The following is a 15,005-nucleotide window of genomic DNA, read 5'->3' on the forward strand; positions in this document are numbered from 1 at the left end:
TTGTGGCATCCAGCAGGACGTGACTGATTGGGGCTCTGGTGTGGGCAGCGGGAGTCGGGGGAGGAGGAGAACGTGGCTCTGCCAGAGCCAGATAATGAGCACGGAGGGGAAGGACTGGAAGCAGAGGTGAGGGGCTCAGAGCCGAGGCTGCAGAGAGCAGCCTGGGCTGGGAATGTGGAGGAGCACAGGGCATCACCCACACAGGCCCTGCACCCCCAAAAGTGCAGCTCAGGGTGAGCAGGGCTATGATGCCACCAGCCAGGCACCCACATTCCCTTCCCAGTGCTGCTCCTGTCCTGGCTCTGGACAAAGCCTTGTCCTTACATCCGTGAGGCTCCATCCCCAGGGTCTCTGGACACGGAAGGGTCGCTCACTGACGCAGCCTACAAGTCCCAGCAGGCGTCAGGCTGCGGAGCACCCGGCCAAGGGCACTCTGTGAGGGGGGCAGGACCGGATCCCTCAGCCCCCCCAGCTCCCCCGACGCTGGCAGGAGGCAGTGGGAAGAGCTGGTGAGAGGACGCTGACGGAGACACTTTTTTCCCATCCTAAAAATAGCAGCTGGCCGTTTCCCCAGCTTCCCGGCCTCGCCAACGCTCTTCCATTAGATGAAAAACCCAAGGCAGCCACCTTCCGTCAGCACGGCTGCGTGTGCTGGGGGAGGCTCACGCAGCCGAAATAGCAGCTGGGGACAGAGAGGGGCAGCAGGAGAGGGAAGGGAGCTGGCCAGCCCCAGTAATTCCCAAGATATTTTAATTAGTACAGCTCTGACTCTGAAGCTTTGCTCACGCTTGGTGCAATGTCTGACCTTTAAGGGAAAAAAGGAAGGGAATGAGAGGGGAAGGGGAAAAGGCACTGGAGCAGCTCAGGAGCTGGAAGTCGGCTGAGCTTCAAATAGGCTCCGCGTCAGGCACTCGGAGGCTTTTAATAAGCCACAGAGTGAGAAATTTAACACCACAGGCTCTATTTTTGATCACTTGTGAAGGGGGGGAGAGAAAGACAGAGTGAGCGAGAGGAGGGGGAGGAGGTGGCGGTGAGAAGAGGAGGCAGCCAAGATTACATCCTGGGTGGCAGTGCTGAAAATAGCCGTGCCCTGCTCCGAGCGCGGAGCGGCGGGAACCGCGTGGGGCCCGCGGGAGGCCGGAGCGGCGAGCACTGACCTTACAGGCAGCCAATTCGCCTTCCTGGGCTGGAACACTGCGGGGAAAAGGGGATTAGAGCGACGCAGAGCGAGGGACGGAAGCTCTGCACAGCAGTGGAAACCCGAAATCCCTCTGGGAAGGCGTGGGAGGGTGGCACGGAGCGAGGGGCCCGGCAGCAGCTGGTGCAGCAGGACACACATCCCGGGATGCCTGGAACAGGCAGAGCCGTCCCCTTGCTCGAACCTACCCCTTCCCAACAGTGCCATGGCCCAGAGAGCCCTTCCTGCTTCCCTGGGCTGTGAGGAGCCCTGAGGAACCCTGGGTGCCCTCAGACAAGGCTGCACCCAGCAAGCACCAAGCTCAGCAGAGCGGCTCCAGCCATCTGCAGCACGAGCGGAAGCAGGAAAGATTCCCACCATGCACAGCATCTGCTTCCCTCTCCACACCAAGCCCGTCTCCAGGAGCAGGGGAAGTGCCACTGGCAGCAGCAGGGGATGGGGCAGAGCCCAGCAGCTGCTGTCCAGCTGTGGGAAGCACTGTGCTGTGCCAACGTGGATTCCTGTGGTGCTGGAGCCGGGAGGCTGAGGCAGAGCCAGAGCTGGAGCAGGGAGCTGGGATAGGATGGCTCTGGAACAGACCTGTGCTCCTCCTGTGCTGCTGAAATCCCGCTGTCCGAGGGGTAATTGGAGATGGAAGTGGCTGGAGCACAGGGAGGGGATTATAAACCTGTGTGATGAACCTCCTGGGAGTGAGTCTCCCCTGGGAATGCCCAGCCAAACCCCAGGGCAGTGCTGGTGACCCCTTCCCAGCGTGAATCCACCTTGGGGCAGGAGCTGGGAATGCTCCTGGCTCCAGCTGCAATTGCTGCCTGGGAAGAAGGCGAGTGCCACAAGAGGGTGTCACATTTCCTTTTAATTGATCAGAACCATTTCTCCACCTCCATTTGTCCCGTTCCATCTGTACAGCCGGGGAGCAGAACAGGCACAGGCTGGGAGTTCTGCATCCACAGTGAGATTCCTGCAAAACACAAAGAGGGGTCAGGTCAGTGTGGGGTGGGCTGGGCTGGGCCGTGGATCCCAATCCCCATCTCATGCTTGGCCCCACTCCAGCTGCTGTGAGTAAACACGAGCCACCAGCTCTCTAGGGCCAAAGAGCACCCGGACAGAGACGAGGAGAGAGCAGGAGCTGGTGCCCTCCTGTGCTCCAGGCTGAGCCCGTTGGAGGCTGTCAGTGACTCACAGCCCTGCACAGCACACGCTGCCGCAGCTCCCGGCTGCCAGCACGTGGGAAGGGATGAAGCACAGTCTGTGCAGGGCAGAGCAAAAAGAGGCCACAAGGTAAGGCCTCACCTCCCCTGAGACTGAAGCTGTTTGTCTTTACTGGGAGCACGTGGGGCAGAGGTCACATGCTGCTGTCCCTGTGGGGCCCAGCAACCCCCTCTGCCCCTGAGTTGTCACCAGTTATGGCCAGTCCCAGTGGGGACCTGGGGCACCAGCGAGGCCCCAGCAGTGACCACAGCTCCCAATCTGTCCCAGCACCATCCACCCACTCTTGTCAGGGCTGAACTCCGGTGTCACAGCCGGGCTGGACCAGGCTGTGTGTCAGGCTTGGACCCCACAGTGCCACCTTGCAGCCCCAGGCTGGCTCTGGGCTGGGGACCCCCAGGAGCCCCCCCGAGCTGAGGCCTGAGCCTGGCACGGGACAGCTGCAGTCACTGCTCCCCAAAAGCAAGGCAGATCCCCTTGCCCAGCCCCACAGGGTGTGGATGCTCAGCCAGGCTGCAGCTGAACCTCACCTGGATTTACTCCAGAGCCTTTACCAGAGCTTCATTAGCTTCTACCTTAATCTGAGCTTCTGCTTTAGCAGCTTCATCGGACGCTGCTGCCATCTCTGACACAGCTTTCTCCAGGTTGGATTTCGCAGTCTGGACATGAGGGCACAAAGAATGTGTGTCATTGGGAGACACTCCAAGAGAGGGGATTGTCCTGCCCTCCCTCCCAGCCACTGGTCCTTCATATGGATGCCAAGGTCCTTCATGTGCTCCCACTGACTTGGGAGCCCCACAGAGCTACAGACACAGCTGTGCTGGCCCCAGACACTTTATCAGCAGGGAAAAGCTGTTCTGGAGGTGAGGACAAGGTCAGTGTTTGTTCATGGGGTGGGAAAAGGCATGGAGATTCATGACTGCAGAGCTCCCTCTCTCCAGAGACTTCCCCAAGGAGGAGCCCCAAGCCTCTGTTCCCAAAATGTCGTGGGGGTACAGACACAACCCTGGGCTCTGGGCACTGGAAGCTCCCAAAACAAAGACCCCAGAGCAGAAAAGGGGGGCAAATCCTCCCCAGGGGAGAGCCCAGGGCTGGTGAAATGTCTGGGTACTCACAGCCAGGTCCAGCATGTCCATGGTCACTGCCTCCTCTGCCAGCACCTGCACCGTGGAGTCAGCGTGGACAGTGACAGAGCCACTGCTCACTGCGAGGCACAACATGGGGTGGGTCAGCCAGAGGGGCTCAGCCCTGGCATCCCCACCATCCTTTCCAAAACAAACCCTCAGCCCTGTTCTGTCACATTTCCAGCATTCAGGGACTCAGCTCCCACCCCAAGGCAAGCTGCAGCAGGGGAAGCTCCCAGAGAGCCTGAGCAGAACCAAGACCTGACCCCGGCCCACGGCTCCCAGAGCAGCTTCCAGCAGCCCTTGTCAGGCTGGGAAAGCAGAAATCCCTGGAAGTGCACCAGGCCACGCCTGGATGGGCAGAACCTCCCTTGTGCAAGTGCCAAGAACATCATCCTCACGCACACCTTTCCTCCCCAGCTCCTGCCTCGCTCACCAAAGTACTTGGTGGCCGTCCCATCCTCAGCGTGGACTGTGACAACGCCCGGCCGGAGCACCTGGAGCGTGGGGACGTGGGATGCCAGGATGCCAAAGGAGCCGGTCAATGTGGGCACATCCACCTGCTTCACATTGGCACCATTGTAGAACACCTGGACGAAGAGGGCAAAGAGGCAGAGTCACCAGGGATGGAGAGCCCAGGGAAGAGCCCATCCCGAGGGAGCAGCCCAGCTCCTGGCAGGTTCAACATGCCAAGGTGTGCCCAGGACAGGCTGCACCTGCACAGGGTGGGAGCGGAGCCGGGCTGCCGAGAGGTCCTGGCAAAGGCAGCGGGGAAGCGTTCCCAGCTCCCAGGGGCACGGCGGGGAGGCGGCACATGGAGACACCGAGTCGGGAGTGGGCGAGTGGCGCCGGCACAGCCGGGAGCAGCCTGGGAAGCGCGTGGGGAGCCCTGAGCTGCCGGCCCCGCTCCGGCCCACGCTGCCGGGCTGTCCCTGTCCCCAGCCCGCGCCCTGCCCCGGGGACAGCCCTGGGCCCGGCGGGGGCGGACCGGCCGTGTCCCGCTCCGGGCCGGCGGCGCTGCGGCGGGGCCGGGGCTGGAAGGGCTGGAGCGGCCTCAGGCAGGCCCCGGGAGCACGGCGGAGCGGACCGAGCGCCCGGGGCAGGCGGGCAAGGCCCGAGGTCAGGGCCAAGGTCAGCCCGGTGACAGCCCGGTGACAGCCCGGCCGTGCCCCGGGAACCGCAGAGCCCCCGGGAATGGACAGCCCCGCGGGGGCGGCAGCACCGGCCGCGTCCCGCCCGCCCCGGGCCCTCAGGAGACACCGGGCGAGGCGGCGGCGGGGACACCGGGACCGGGGCCGGGGCGGGCCTACCTGTGTGGGTGAGGCGAAGGTGAAGGCCATGGCAGCGGGGCCGCCGGCGGGATCGGCATAGCCGCGGGCGGGGGGCAGCGGCAGCGCGGGGCGGGCGAGGCGGAGGAGGCGGCGGGCGCAGAACATCGCAGCCATGGCGGCAGCGGCGGCGGCGCGGGGCAGGCCGGGACGGAGCCGGACCACAGCTCCCGGCGCACCCCGCGCGCCGCCCGGCGGAGGAAAAGCGTCACGATGCGCCGCCTGGCCTTATGGGAGTTGTAGTCTTCTCCGCCTGCCGGGTGTCGTGGTGCCGGGCGGGGGGGCCCGCTCCGCCTCCGCACCGAGGGGCCGCCGCAACCCCGGCCCCGGTCCGGCCGTGCCCCAGCGGCTCGGGGAGCTCCGGGGCGGGGATGGAGACAGGGAGGTGGGACAGGAATGCAGACAGGGGTATGGAGCAGGCAGGGGTAGAGGCAGGAGTGGTACAGGCAGGAGTGGTACAGGCAGGGATGCAGGCAGGGATGCAGGTGGAGGAGGTGCAGGCAGGACTGGTACAGACAGATGTGAGGGCAGCGGTGGAGGCAAGGCTGATGTAGGCAGGGCTGGTGCAGGCAGGGATGCAAGCAGGAGTGCAGTCAGGGCTGGGGCCGACAGGTGTAGTCAGGGCTGGGGCAGGCAAGAATAAAAGCAGAGGTACGGGCAGAGGTGCAGGCAGGAGTTAGAGCAGGACTGTGGGGCAGGCAGAGGGGCAGGGGGCACAGGCAGAGGGGCAGGGGGGACAGGCAGGGCTGGTGCAGGCAGGGCTGGGGCAGCCCCTGTCCCCACGTGACGCCCGCGCCGCGCGGGGGCGGCTCCGGTTCATTCATAAATCCCGGGGCCGCCCCGCCGCACCGAGCGCAGCGGCGGCGATGGAGCCCCGGTCTCGGTTGTAGGTGAGTGTCTGGCTCCGCCGCCTCGCGACAGCCCCTATCGCGACACAGGGAGCCGGCCCGACCGAGGGGAGACCATCACGCCCTACCGCGCGTAGGGGTCCCGGGGGCTCCTGCCTCGCTGTCAGCAGCCCTTTCGGCAGCCCTGTCACCAGCTCTGCCTGCATCCCTTATCCCTGCCCAACGTCCCTGTCCCACATCCCTGCCCGCATCCCTCATCGCGCATCCTACATGCCTGTCTCCATCCCTGCCCCACATTCCTGCCTGCATCCCGCATCCCTGCCTGCATCCCGCATCCCTGCCTGCATCCCCGTCCCACATCCCTGACTGCATCCCCGTCACCGGGCTGGGGCGCGGGCCTGCAATCACAGGGGGCAGAGCGGGTCCCCCCCACGCCCCCAGCCCATCCCCGGTCCAGCGGGACCCCGTGGGTCGCACACACGCGTGGGGCGCAGCCCCGGCCCGCCCCCCGCCCCCCTTCCCACGTGCGGAGGCGCGGCACCACCGGGGTCCCCCGACCCCGAGCCCCCGCCCCGGGCACTGGCGGCGACCCCGGGTCCCGCCCCGTGTCCCCCCCGGGGGGGACAGCCCGGGGACCGGCCCCCTCCTCCAGACAATGGCCGTCCTGTTCCTGCCGGGTCGCCATGGAGACGGGATTCCTCCATGATGGGGAACAGGAGGGACATTCTTCCCGCTCCCCCCGGCCCCCCGCGCCCCCCGCCTGGGGCCGGAGGATGCCCCATAGGGATCCCCCCCGTGGGGCGCTCATCCCGCGTGGAGCCGCAGCCCCTCGCCCGGGGTCCCCCCATGTGGTCGGAAGCGGGACCCCCCATCCCCTTACCCTTTCTCAGGGGTCGCGGGATGGGTCCCTTCACCTCGTGCTGCATCCCACCAGCTCGGAGATGCCCGAGGGCCGGTGTGGGCAGGGGGTCCTCCGCCTCGGGAGGCCCCCGACATCCCGATATCCCTCCAAGGGGTTGAAACCCCAACCTGTGACAGGGCAGCCTCAGCCATCACCGTCCCTCACTGCCAGCTGCGACACGGCCACCCCTGCGCTGTCCCCACGAGTGACAGTCCCCACCCCTTCACGGGCTCCATTCACATTTTTCACTGACCTAATTTTGAGCGGCTTCCAAGTGCCCACCCCTGCCCTCTCCGGGGGTCTCCGACACAGCATCGCCCACCCAGCTCAGGTTCAGCCCCTTCAGCAGCCCGGAGACCCACGGAGGGGACCCACGGAGGGGACCCACGGAGGGGACCCACGGCCTCGCAGCGGGAGCTGGAGCTCGGCAGCCCCCGGGAAGGGCCGGACACGCAGGAGGGTGACGAGGTCCCCGCCGGGTCCCCAAAGGCCACAGGGCCGATGCCGCGGAGGGGAGTGGGACCCCTGTCCTGGCGGCTCTCGCTCCTCAGGAGCTCGGCCCGGCCCCCCCGGCCCCTCGGTGTCCCCCCCGCGCGGACAGCCCGGTGACGGAGCCGCTCTCGGGATGACTCACGAGCGTCACCCGTCGCGCTCCGGCGACACCCACGCCACGAGCTGTGGGGCGGCCACCTGCCCCCCATCCCTGCCGGGAGCCCCCAGCGCGGCTCCCCCCGAGCTTCCGCGGGCAGGGGGTCCCTCGGCGGCGGGGCTGGGGCTGCGTTTGGCCCCCGGGGACGGCAGCGCGGTGTCACCCCGGACCTGGGGCAGGGACTTCACCCCCCGGGCCAGCTCTGACCACCAGCACCAGCCACCGTTTGGGGGCTCCGGCCCCAGCCGGGCGTGGGGACCGTGGCCGCTCCGTGCTCCGGGGGCTGGGAGCGGGGGGTGGCTGTGCCCGGCGGGGGTGAGGGGCTCTCTGGGGAGGGGCAGCGGTTCTGCCCCCTCCTCCCCATCCTTCCATCCGTCCATCCCTGCTTCCCTCCTGACCACACCCTCCATCCCTTCATCCTTCCCCTGAGCACACCCTCCCTTCATCCCTCCATCCCGGTCCCTCCCTCCATCTCTCCATCCCGGTCCCTCCCTCCCGGTCCCTCCCGGCAGCTCCGCACCGCGGTGCCGGGCAGGGGCCGGGCAGGAGCCGCCGCCGCCGCCCCCGGCCCGGCCCCGCCGTCCCGGCCGGTGCCTCCCTCTGTCTCCCCCCGTCCCAGGACACGCTCGGGCCGGGACAGACCATGAGCGATGACCCAACACCCTGGGACAACGCGACCGAGAGCGCCACGGTGAGTGCTGCCTGTCCCTGCCTGTCTGTGCCGCCCCTCCCCACGCCGCCAGCCTCCCGCGGGAGGGGGGATGCATGTTGGGAGCTGTGGGGTTCTCGTCGCTGCCGTGGGGGGCACGGCAGCAGCCCCGCTGTCACCCCCTGCTCTGCCAGTGCCGTGAGTGGGTGACAGCTCTCCGTGTCCTGGGCACCGCTGGGATGCTCTGGGGGTCCAGCGGCCTGGGGGCTGCTGCCGGATCAGCCCCTCTCCTCCGGGCAGGGAGAGCGAGCACCGACCCCCGCGGTGGGGCAGGGTTGGGGGTCCTGTCGCCGTCCCCATCCCCAACCCCGTTCCCACTCCCGCTCGGCGCGGGGGCCGCGGGCGGCTCAGCCCCCCCCGTCTGCGTTGCCTTGGTGCAGGCAGGGCCCGGGGGCGGCGGGGGGTGGGGGGGCGCGGCGGCTCTGGGGAGCAGCGCTGGCGTCAGCGCGGTGGGGGCAGGTTTGGGGTGGGCCGAGGTCCCCGCGGTTCAGCTCCTCGGCCTCGGGCAGGCGGTGCCCGGTGAGGTGTCCCCTCAGGATGGATACGTGCTGCTCCTCGCCCTGCTCTCCATCTTCATCGGGGGCACACTGGTCCTGCTCTCGGGCATCCTGATCATCTGCCGCCGCTGCTGCGAGGCCGACCGCCGGCACTCCAGGTGGGCAAGAGGTGATGCCACCGTCCCCAGGGTGTGTGGCACCACGAGGAGGGTCGCGGACGGGGGGCTGGCCCGGGCACCTCTGACCCTCCTCCCCCTGCAGAGCCAGCGATGACCCCGAGAAAACCAACACCACTTACCTGGATGACTCGCAGCAGGCGCAGGGTGAGTGACCTGCGCTGACCACCCCCAGCTGCATCCCAGGTTCTGGGGAGGGGGGTGAGGCAGCTCCTGGTCCCTCCCCTCCCAAGGTGCAGCCCCCGGCCTCATGACAGTGACCACCACATACCCCTTGTGCCCCCCATTGTCCATCCCTGGCTGTGGCGCGGGACTGGCAGCAGGGAATTCCGGGCTGGCATTGAGGCCATGAGGGCAGCAAGTTTGCCAAGCCTCAGCTGGGGAAGCTGGGGAGCACCACGGTGGGGGGGGGGGACTGATTGCCGACCCCCTTCTCTGCAGATATCACCGGCAAAGCGGAGGACCCCGAGTGCCTGTCGTCCTCCAGCTACCGGGATGCGGAGAGCGAGCGGTTCCTGTCCTCCAGCTCCTCCACTGCCCGGCGCGTCTCCTTCAACGAGGCTGCGCTCTTTGACCAGGGCAAGAAGTCCCAGGAGAAGGGGAGGAGGTGAAGCTCTGAGCTGAGTGGGAGACAGGGGGTTGGGGCTTCCCCTCCTGACCCAGCTGTCCCACAGGTACACACTGACAGAGGGGGACTTCCACCACCTGAAGAACGCCCGCCTGACTCACCTGCACCTCCCGCCGCCTGCCCTCAAGATTGTCACCATCCACGAGTGTGAGTCCAGTGAGAACAGCCTGGCCATGACCCCCCGCCTGCCCCCGCCCAAGCCTGGTCTTGCCATCTTCCAGGTGAGCCCCCAGCGCCCGAGGGACAGGTGGGACATGGGGGCCAGGTGTCCTACAGCACCCCAGGGAGGCACTGCTGGGCCCAGGGTGGGAGTCTCAGGGCATTGCTGGAAGTAGAGACAGGAGGTTCTGGGGTGCAGGGGCCCCTCCTGGTCCCCACTCTCGTGCAGCCCCCCTGAGCGTGCTCTGCCTTGCAGCCCCCCGCGGGGGCCCTGCCCCGGCCAGTGCTCCCCAGCCATGCCGTGGGCCCCAGCTCTGCCCTGCCCGGGGACACCTACAACTCCACCGTGGACACCAGCTTCACAGAGGCCAGCCCGTCCGCCTCCTCCGACTCCGGGGAGGGACCCTCGGTGAGTGCTGGGGCGGGGGCCGGGACTGGCCGGGGGAAGGGGCTCCCAGCCTGCACAGCCCCAAGGGTCCTGTCCTGCTCCCTCCTTGCTCCTCCAGATCCCAGCCCTGCCCCCCCGCTCCGTGCCAGGGCTCAGGGAGAGACGTGGGCATCCAGCTAGAAACAGGCTCTGCCCCCCCGCCTCATCCCTGCCCCGGGGGACATTTGTGCATCTGCTGCAGCCCAGCTCTGCGGAGCGGACAAAGGAGCCGAGTGGGATGCGGGGGGGCTGGGGCGGGGGGCATGCTTGGGTCCGAGCGGGCACTCACGGCCCCCCGTGCCCACAGTTCACAGCAGCACCCAGGAGTGCTGGGGCGGGCAGTGCCGGCCCCGGGGAGCCCCCCCCGACCCCTCCCCAGGGCACCGTCCTGCAGTTCTTCACCCGCCTGCGCCGCCACGCCAGCCTGGACGGGGCCAGCCCCTACTTCAGGATCAAGAAGTGGAAGCTGGAGAGCACCCAGCGGGCGTCCAGCCTGGACACCAGAGGTCAGCGGGGGCCCTGCGGGGCCGTGCAGGGGGATGTGGACATGTGTGGGTGGGGGGCTGGTGGTGCCGGTTGGGTTTTCCCCCCCAGCCCTGCCCTGCGCCCCCCAGGGTCCCCCAAGCGCCGGCAGTTCCAGAGGCAGCGGGCAGCCAGCGAGAGCATGGACCAAGAGGACCGGGACCCTCATCAGACCGACATCATCCAGTACATTGCCCACACGGATGACGTGGCCTTCCACCCCGCGGGGGGCCCCTTCCTGCCCTCCCCCGCCAGCCCCCCACCCTCTCTCGGCAGGTATTTTTCAGTAGATAAGAGGGGACGGGGATGGGTGAGCCGGGCACCGGGAAGGCACCGAGGGACCCCCGTGCTGCCCTGGGCATGGGGGGCTCCCACCTCTACGGCTCTGGTGGGGCAGCCGGGTCTGGGGTGAGGGGTCCGGGGGGGGTTGCTGGTGATGGGGAGGTTGGGTTGGGGCACGGGCACGGTGGTGGGGACAGCATGGAGGACCGGGTGGCACCACGGCACCGCTGTGGAGCCTGCAGGGGCCGGGCTGGCACATCCCTGCCCGCTGCCTGCGGGGTCTGTCCGGTCCCTGATGTGACACCGGGGTGGTGCCCGCAGGCTAGAGCCGGGCGAGGGCGGCGCGGGCAGCCCCGGCGAGTCCGGCGTGCCCGAGCAGCCCAGCGCCTACCACGACATCTGGAGCCTGCGCGCCTCGCTGGAGCTGTACGCGGCCTCCGAGCGCAGCAACGACCAGGACTCGGTGCGCAGCGACGGCGGGGACAGCGTCTCCTCCGCCAGCGGCGTGCCCCCCTGCCCCTCCCCTTCCCTGGACGAGGCTGAAGGCCCCGAGGAGAAGTTCTGGGGTCGGCCCAAGCCGGAGGAGTCGGAGCCCGGCACACGCAAGCTGCTGCAGATGGACAGCGGCTACGCCTCCATCGAGGCGCCCAGCCGGGGGGGCGAGGAGGGCCCCCCCAAGGACCAGACGGCCTCCGAGAAGCGCATTTGCTTCACCAGCGCCGGGCGGAAAGGAACCATCTTCGAGAGCTTCGAGGGCCGGGAGCCGGAGGAGGAGGAGGAGGAGGAAGATGAGGAAGAGGAGGAGGGGGGGAGCACGACCCTGGGCGCAGCGGGTGGGGGACACCTCCGTCCCCACAGCCCCCTGGCCTGGTCCCCGTACGGGCAGATGTTCCCGGGGCGGGAGGGGCTGCCCCGGCGGGACTACAGCATCGACGAGAAGACGGACGCGCTGTTCAACGCCTTCGTGCGCCACGACCCGCAGTTCGACGAGTCCCCGCTGCGGGGGAAGCACCGCTCCCGCACGCACCTGCGCAAGCAGTGGCAGCACACCAAGCAGTTCAGCGACCCCGGCGTGCGGTACCCGGCGCTGGAGCGGCACCGGACGCCCCTGCGCCGCGGCGACAGCGCCAATTATCCCCTGGACTCCCGGTTCCACAGCCCCCTGCCCCGCATCGTCAGCGCCGGCGACGAGGAGGCGGCCGAGGCGGCCGATGGGGTCCCCCCTGCCCCGGCGCTGCCTGACCCCGAGATCCAGGTGATCGTGGAGGAGCCCGGAGAGGCAGCCCCCGAGCCCAAGGCTGGCTCCGAGCCCCCTGAGGACGATGACTGCCCCGGCCCCGGGAGGTGCTTGGGGCTGGGCTCCGGCTCGGAGCTGATGGACAAGATCGCCGGCGGCCTGGAGGAGCGGCTCTATGGGCACCTGAGGAAAGCGGCAGAGAGAGACACCCCCGAGTGCACGGTGGCCGTGGCAGCCAGTGATGCCCCCCCTGACCACAGCACGGTCTAGGCCCAGCGTGAGGGGGAGAGAGCCCAGCACGGGGCTGGGGGGCTCGGCCCCCACCAGGGTTCGGGGCTCCATCCCCTCCTGCTGCCGGCACGGGGTGCCCGGTGCGGGAAGGGATCCTGGCCCGGGAAGGCCAGGAGGGCACGTGGGGGCCCCTGGCTGTACCCCCAGCACGGGGGTCCGGTAGCGTGGGGTGGCCGAGCCCCCCGGCTCCCGGGAGCGAGGGCCCGGGCTGGGGGAGCCCCGGGGGTCGGGGCACGGAGGAGAAGCCGAGCGTTGGCCGGGGGTCAGCGCTGAGGGACTTTGCTGAAGCTCCCACCCCGCTGAGCCCCCGTGGCACCTCCGCTCTCCCCTCTCTCCGTGGTTTTACAAGCAATAAGCCTCTCGTCCGGCCGGGAATGTCCCCGCCAGGAAGGGGCCGGAGCTGGGTGTCCCCGCTCCGGGGATGCTGCGGTGCCACCCTGGCCAGGGGGCAGTTTGGGGAGGGGGGAAGTCACCTCCTCAATCCCAAACCCCTCCTGCCCAAGATCTGCAGGGAGCCTGGGATCTAAACTGGAAGCAGGGGGCCTAGGCCAGGGGGATTCTTGAGGGGCTCAAGCACCGCCTGGGGGGACCCAAAGTGGCAGCCCAAGGGCTGGGGGGGGCAGGATCGACCCCAAAAATACCCCCCGGAGGGGTGGGGGCTGCCTGGTGCCTGCCCCTGGTGCTGCCCCCTGGCCCAGGGTACAGGGGGAGAGCAGAGTGGGGCGTCCCCAGCGTGTGCTGTGGGTGACCCCCAGTGCCCCCCACCACCCCAGGAGCTCAGTGGGGGCTCGAGGATATTTATTCATTTTTACAGAGGTGGCTGCTGCTCCGGGGTGCAGGGGGTGGGGTGTGTTTGCTTTTTATTGGGTTTTTATTTGTGTTTCAAAGGACGGGTGAAAAAGAGGAAAAAAAAAAAGAAACCGCCCCAGCCCAGCCCTGGCTGTGGCACCTGGGACTCGGCAGCGGGGGGGGGACAGGCAGGGCCCCCCCAAACCCCCATTGCATGCGAGTAGAGGCCGGGTTGCTCCTCCCCTCTGCGCAGGCTCTGCCCAAAGCCCTCCCTCCATCACCTCTGCGTTTTTAAGTCTATAAACAAAGGAGAAAAACCAAAACCAACCGTGACGTCTCTGAGCTCTTTTCTTACCTTCTGCCCCCTGGAATGGTGCCTGTTGTGGGGGTGGGAGGGTTGGGGCAGGGGGGCTCCAGGCTTGGCATTGCCCCACAAGTGTAGGGTTTGCCTGGGGGGGCTTTGCCTTTCCAAAAGGAAAAGGAGGAGGAGGGGCTGGTCGTGCCCACCTGCTGCAGGAGGAAGGACATGAAACCCACCTGCTGTTTTCACTTTATTTTTCTTTAAAAAAAGAAAAAAAGAAAAAAAAAAAAAAAAAAGAAAAAAAGGAGGGAAAAAAATAAAAAAATTAAAAAAAAAAGCAGAAAAAAAGCCAAGTGGCTGCCAGCGCCCCAATCCCTTTGGATTCCTCCCAGACTCTGAGCCCTTCCTGGGCCCTGTTCCCTTCTGAGCCCCTCTGAGCCCCCGTGCAGCATGCAGGTATAATAGAGTTCTGCTTTGTCTTAATACCTGTTTGTTTGGTTTTTTTTCCTCATCTGGTTTATTTTAACACATCACGATGTGTAGGAATCTCTAAATATACCGCAAATATAAACAAAACAAAACAAAAAAGAAAAAAAAAACAAAAAAAGAAAAAAAAAAAGAGGAAAATATATAATATATAACAGTAGTCTAAAACATAAAGTGCACGGCAATGGCTTTGCACGACTCTACATGGCCGGGGGGGGGCCCGGCAGGGGGAAGGGGGAGGGTCCCACCCCCCCAACCCCTCATCCCACCCTTCCCATCGCAAAATTAAAAACAGAATCAGTGTCTTGATTGGCAAAGAGTGATTGGGGGGAGGGGGGCAGCGTCCTGGCAGCCGCAGAGTTCAACTTCCAGGTGTCCGGTGGGGAAGGTCCAGCCACTGCAGCTTCGTGTCCTGGCGCTGGCCGGAGCAGGGGGTGCAGGGAGGGAAGGGGGGGCTCCTTGGTTGGTTTCCTCTGGTTTCCTTTTGGATCACAAGCACAGTCCAGTCCCAGGAGAGAGGCAGAGCTGGGGTGAGGAGGGGGACGCAGGCTGGCCTGGGGACGCTGTGGGGAGAACAGAGAGAAGGGGGGTTAGGGAGGGCACAGGGTGACAAATTTGGGGTGCTGGCTCTGCTCCTGCACCCTGCTCTGGGGCTCCCTCTGGCACCCTGGGATGGGAGCAAGCGGCTCAGGATGCCTCTGTTGTCCTTGGAATGTTTTGGGGGCTCCTACAGCACATGGTCCCTCAGCCAGGTGAGCCCAGAGGAGAAAACAGCGCCAAGGAATGTCATGTATGCCACGGAGGGGAACATTCCCTTCCTTCCAAAGGCTAAGTGGGGGAGTGACCCAGCCAGGCTCGGGCAGCCCTCACAGAGCTTCCCCTTCCAGCAGCAGCTGAGCAGGAAGGGGCAGGAGCAGCAGCAGGTCCAGGGGAGCCCCATCCCAGGCTCCGGCTGCACTGACTCCCCGCAGGTGACTCACTGCCCCCATGAATTAAAGATGGAGCTGCCACGGGCCTCTGACAGCTGCAGGGGGAGGATCCGGCTTTTATTTCGGGCTTTTTTCACACCACAAAGCTGGTCGTGATCCAGGAGATAACAGAGCTCAGCCCCAGCAGCGCTGTGACGAGCATGAGGCCGGGGGCGGATGAGGCTGAACATGAGTCACTGCTGGCTCCGTTATGAATGAGGGGTGGGAAGGAGGGGACAGGGCTTGGAGCTGGGGAGGAAGGAGCAGGAAGGAGGGGGG

The 15,005-nt window shown here is 66.6% G+C and overlaps 3 protein-coding genes across 4 annotated transcripts in view; 1 reads left to right on the top strand and 2 right to left on the bottom strand.

Moving 5' to 3' along the window:
- Positions 1-2,033: 2,033 nt before the first annotated feature.
- ATP5F1D (ATP synthase F1 subunit delta) lies at positions 2,034-5,021 on the bottom strand. The gene is made up of 5 exons (XM_058858463.1): positions 4,839-5,021; positions 3,965-4,118; positions 3,520-3,608; positions 2,935-3,063; positions 2,034-2,156 (listed from the first exon to the last, which is right to left on the bottom strand). Exons 1-4 carry the CDS (start codon positions 4,971-4,973, stop codon positions 2,941-2,943), a joined length of 501 nt encoding a protein of 166 aa, XP_058714446.1. The 5' UTR covers positions 4,974-5,021; the 3' UTR covers positions 2,034-2,156; positions 2,935-2,940.
- Positions 5,022-5,168: 147 nt separating this feature from the next.
- Positions 5,169-13,951, top strand: CBARP (CACN subunit beta associated regulatory protein). The gene is made up of 10 exons (XM_058858415.1): positions 5,169-5,746; positions 7,874-7,945; positions 8,473-8,618; positions 8,722-8,783; positions 9,078-9,243; positions 9,311-9,485; positions 9,680-9,832; positions 10,158-10,356; positions 10,465-10,648; positions 10,976-13,951. The coding sequence occupies exons 2-10, from the start codon at positions 7,898-7,900 to the stop codon at positions 12,159-12,161; spliced, it is 2,319 nt and encodes a 772-aa protein (XP_058714398.1). The 5' UTR covers positions 5,169-5,746; positions 7,874-7,897; the 3' UTR covers positions 12,162-13,951.
- Positions 13,543-15,005, bottom strand: part of STK11 (serine/threonine kinase 11) — a 32,670-nt gene continuing 31,207 nt past the window's right edge. For both annotated transcript variants that reach the window (XM_058858427.1, XM_058858426.1), the window contains one exon: positions 13,543-14,321. The gene's annotated coding sequence lies outside the window, so the exon portion shown is untranslated. The remainder of the gene's footprint in view (positions 14,322-15,005) is intronic.

This window comes from Poecile atricapillus, chromosome 28 (genome assembly GCF_030490865.1).
Source record: "Poecile atricapillus isolate bPoeAtr1 chromosome 28, bPoeAtr1.hap1, whole genome shotgun sequence".
Lineage (NCBI taxonomy): Eukaryota > Metazoa > Chordata > Aves > Passeriformes > Paridae > Poecile > Poecile atricapillus.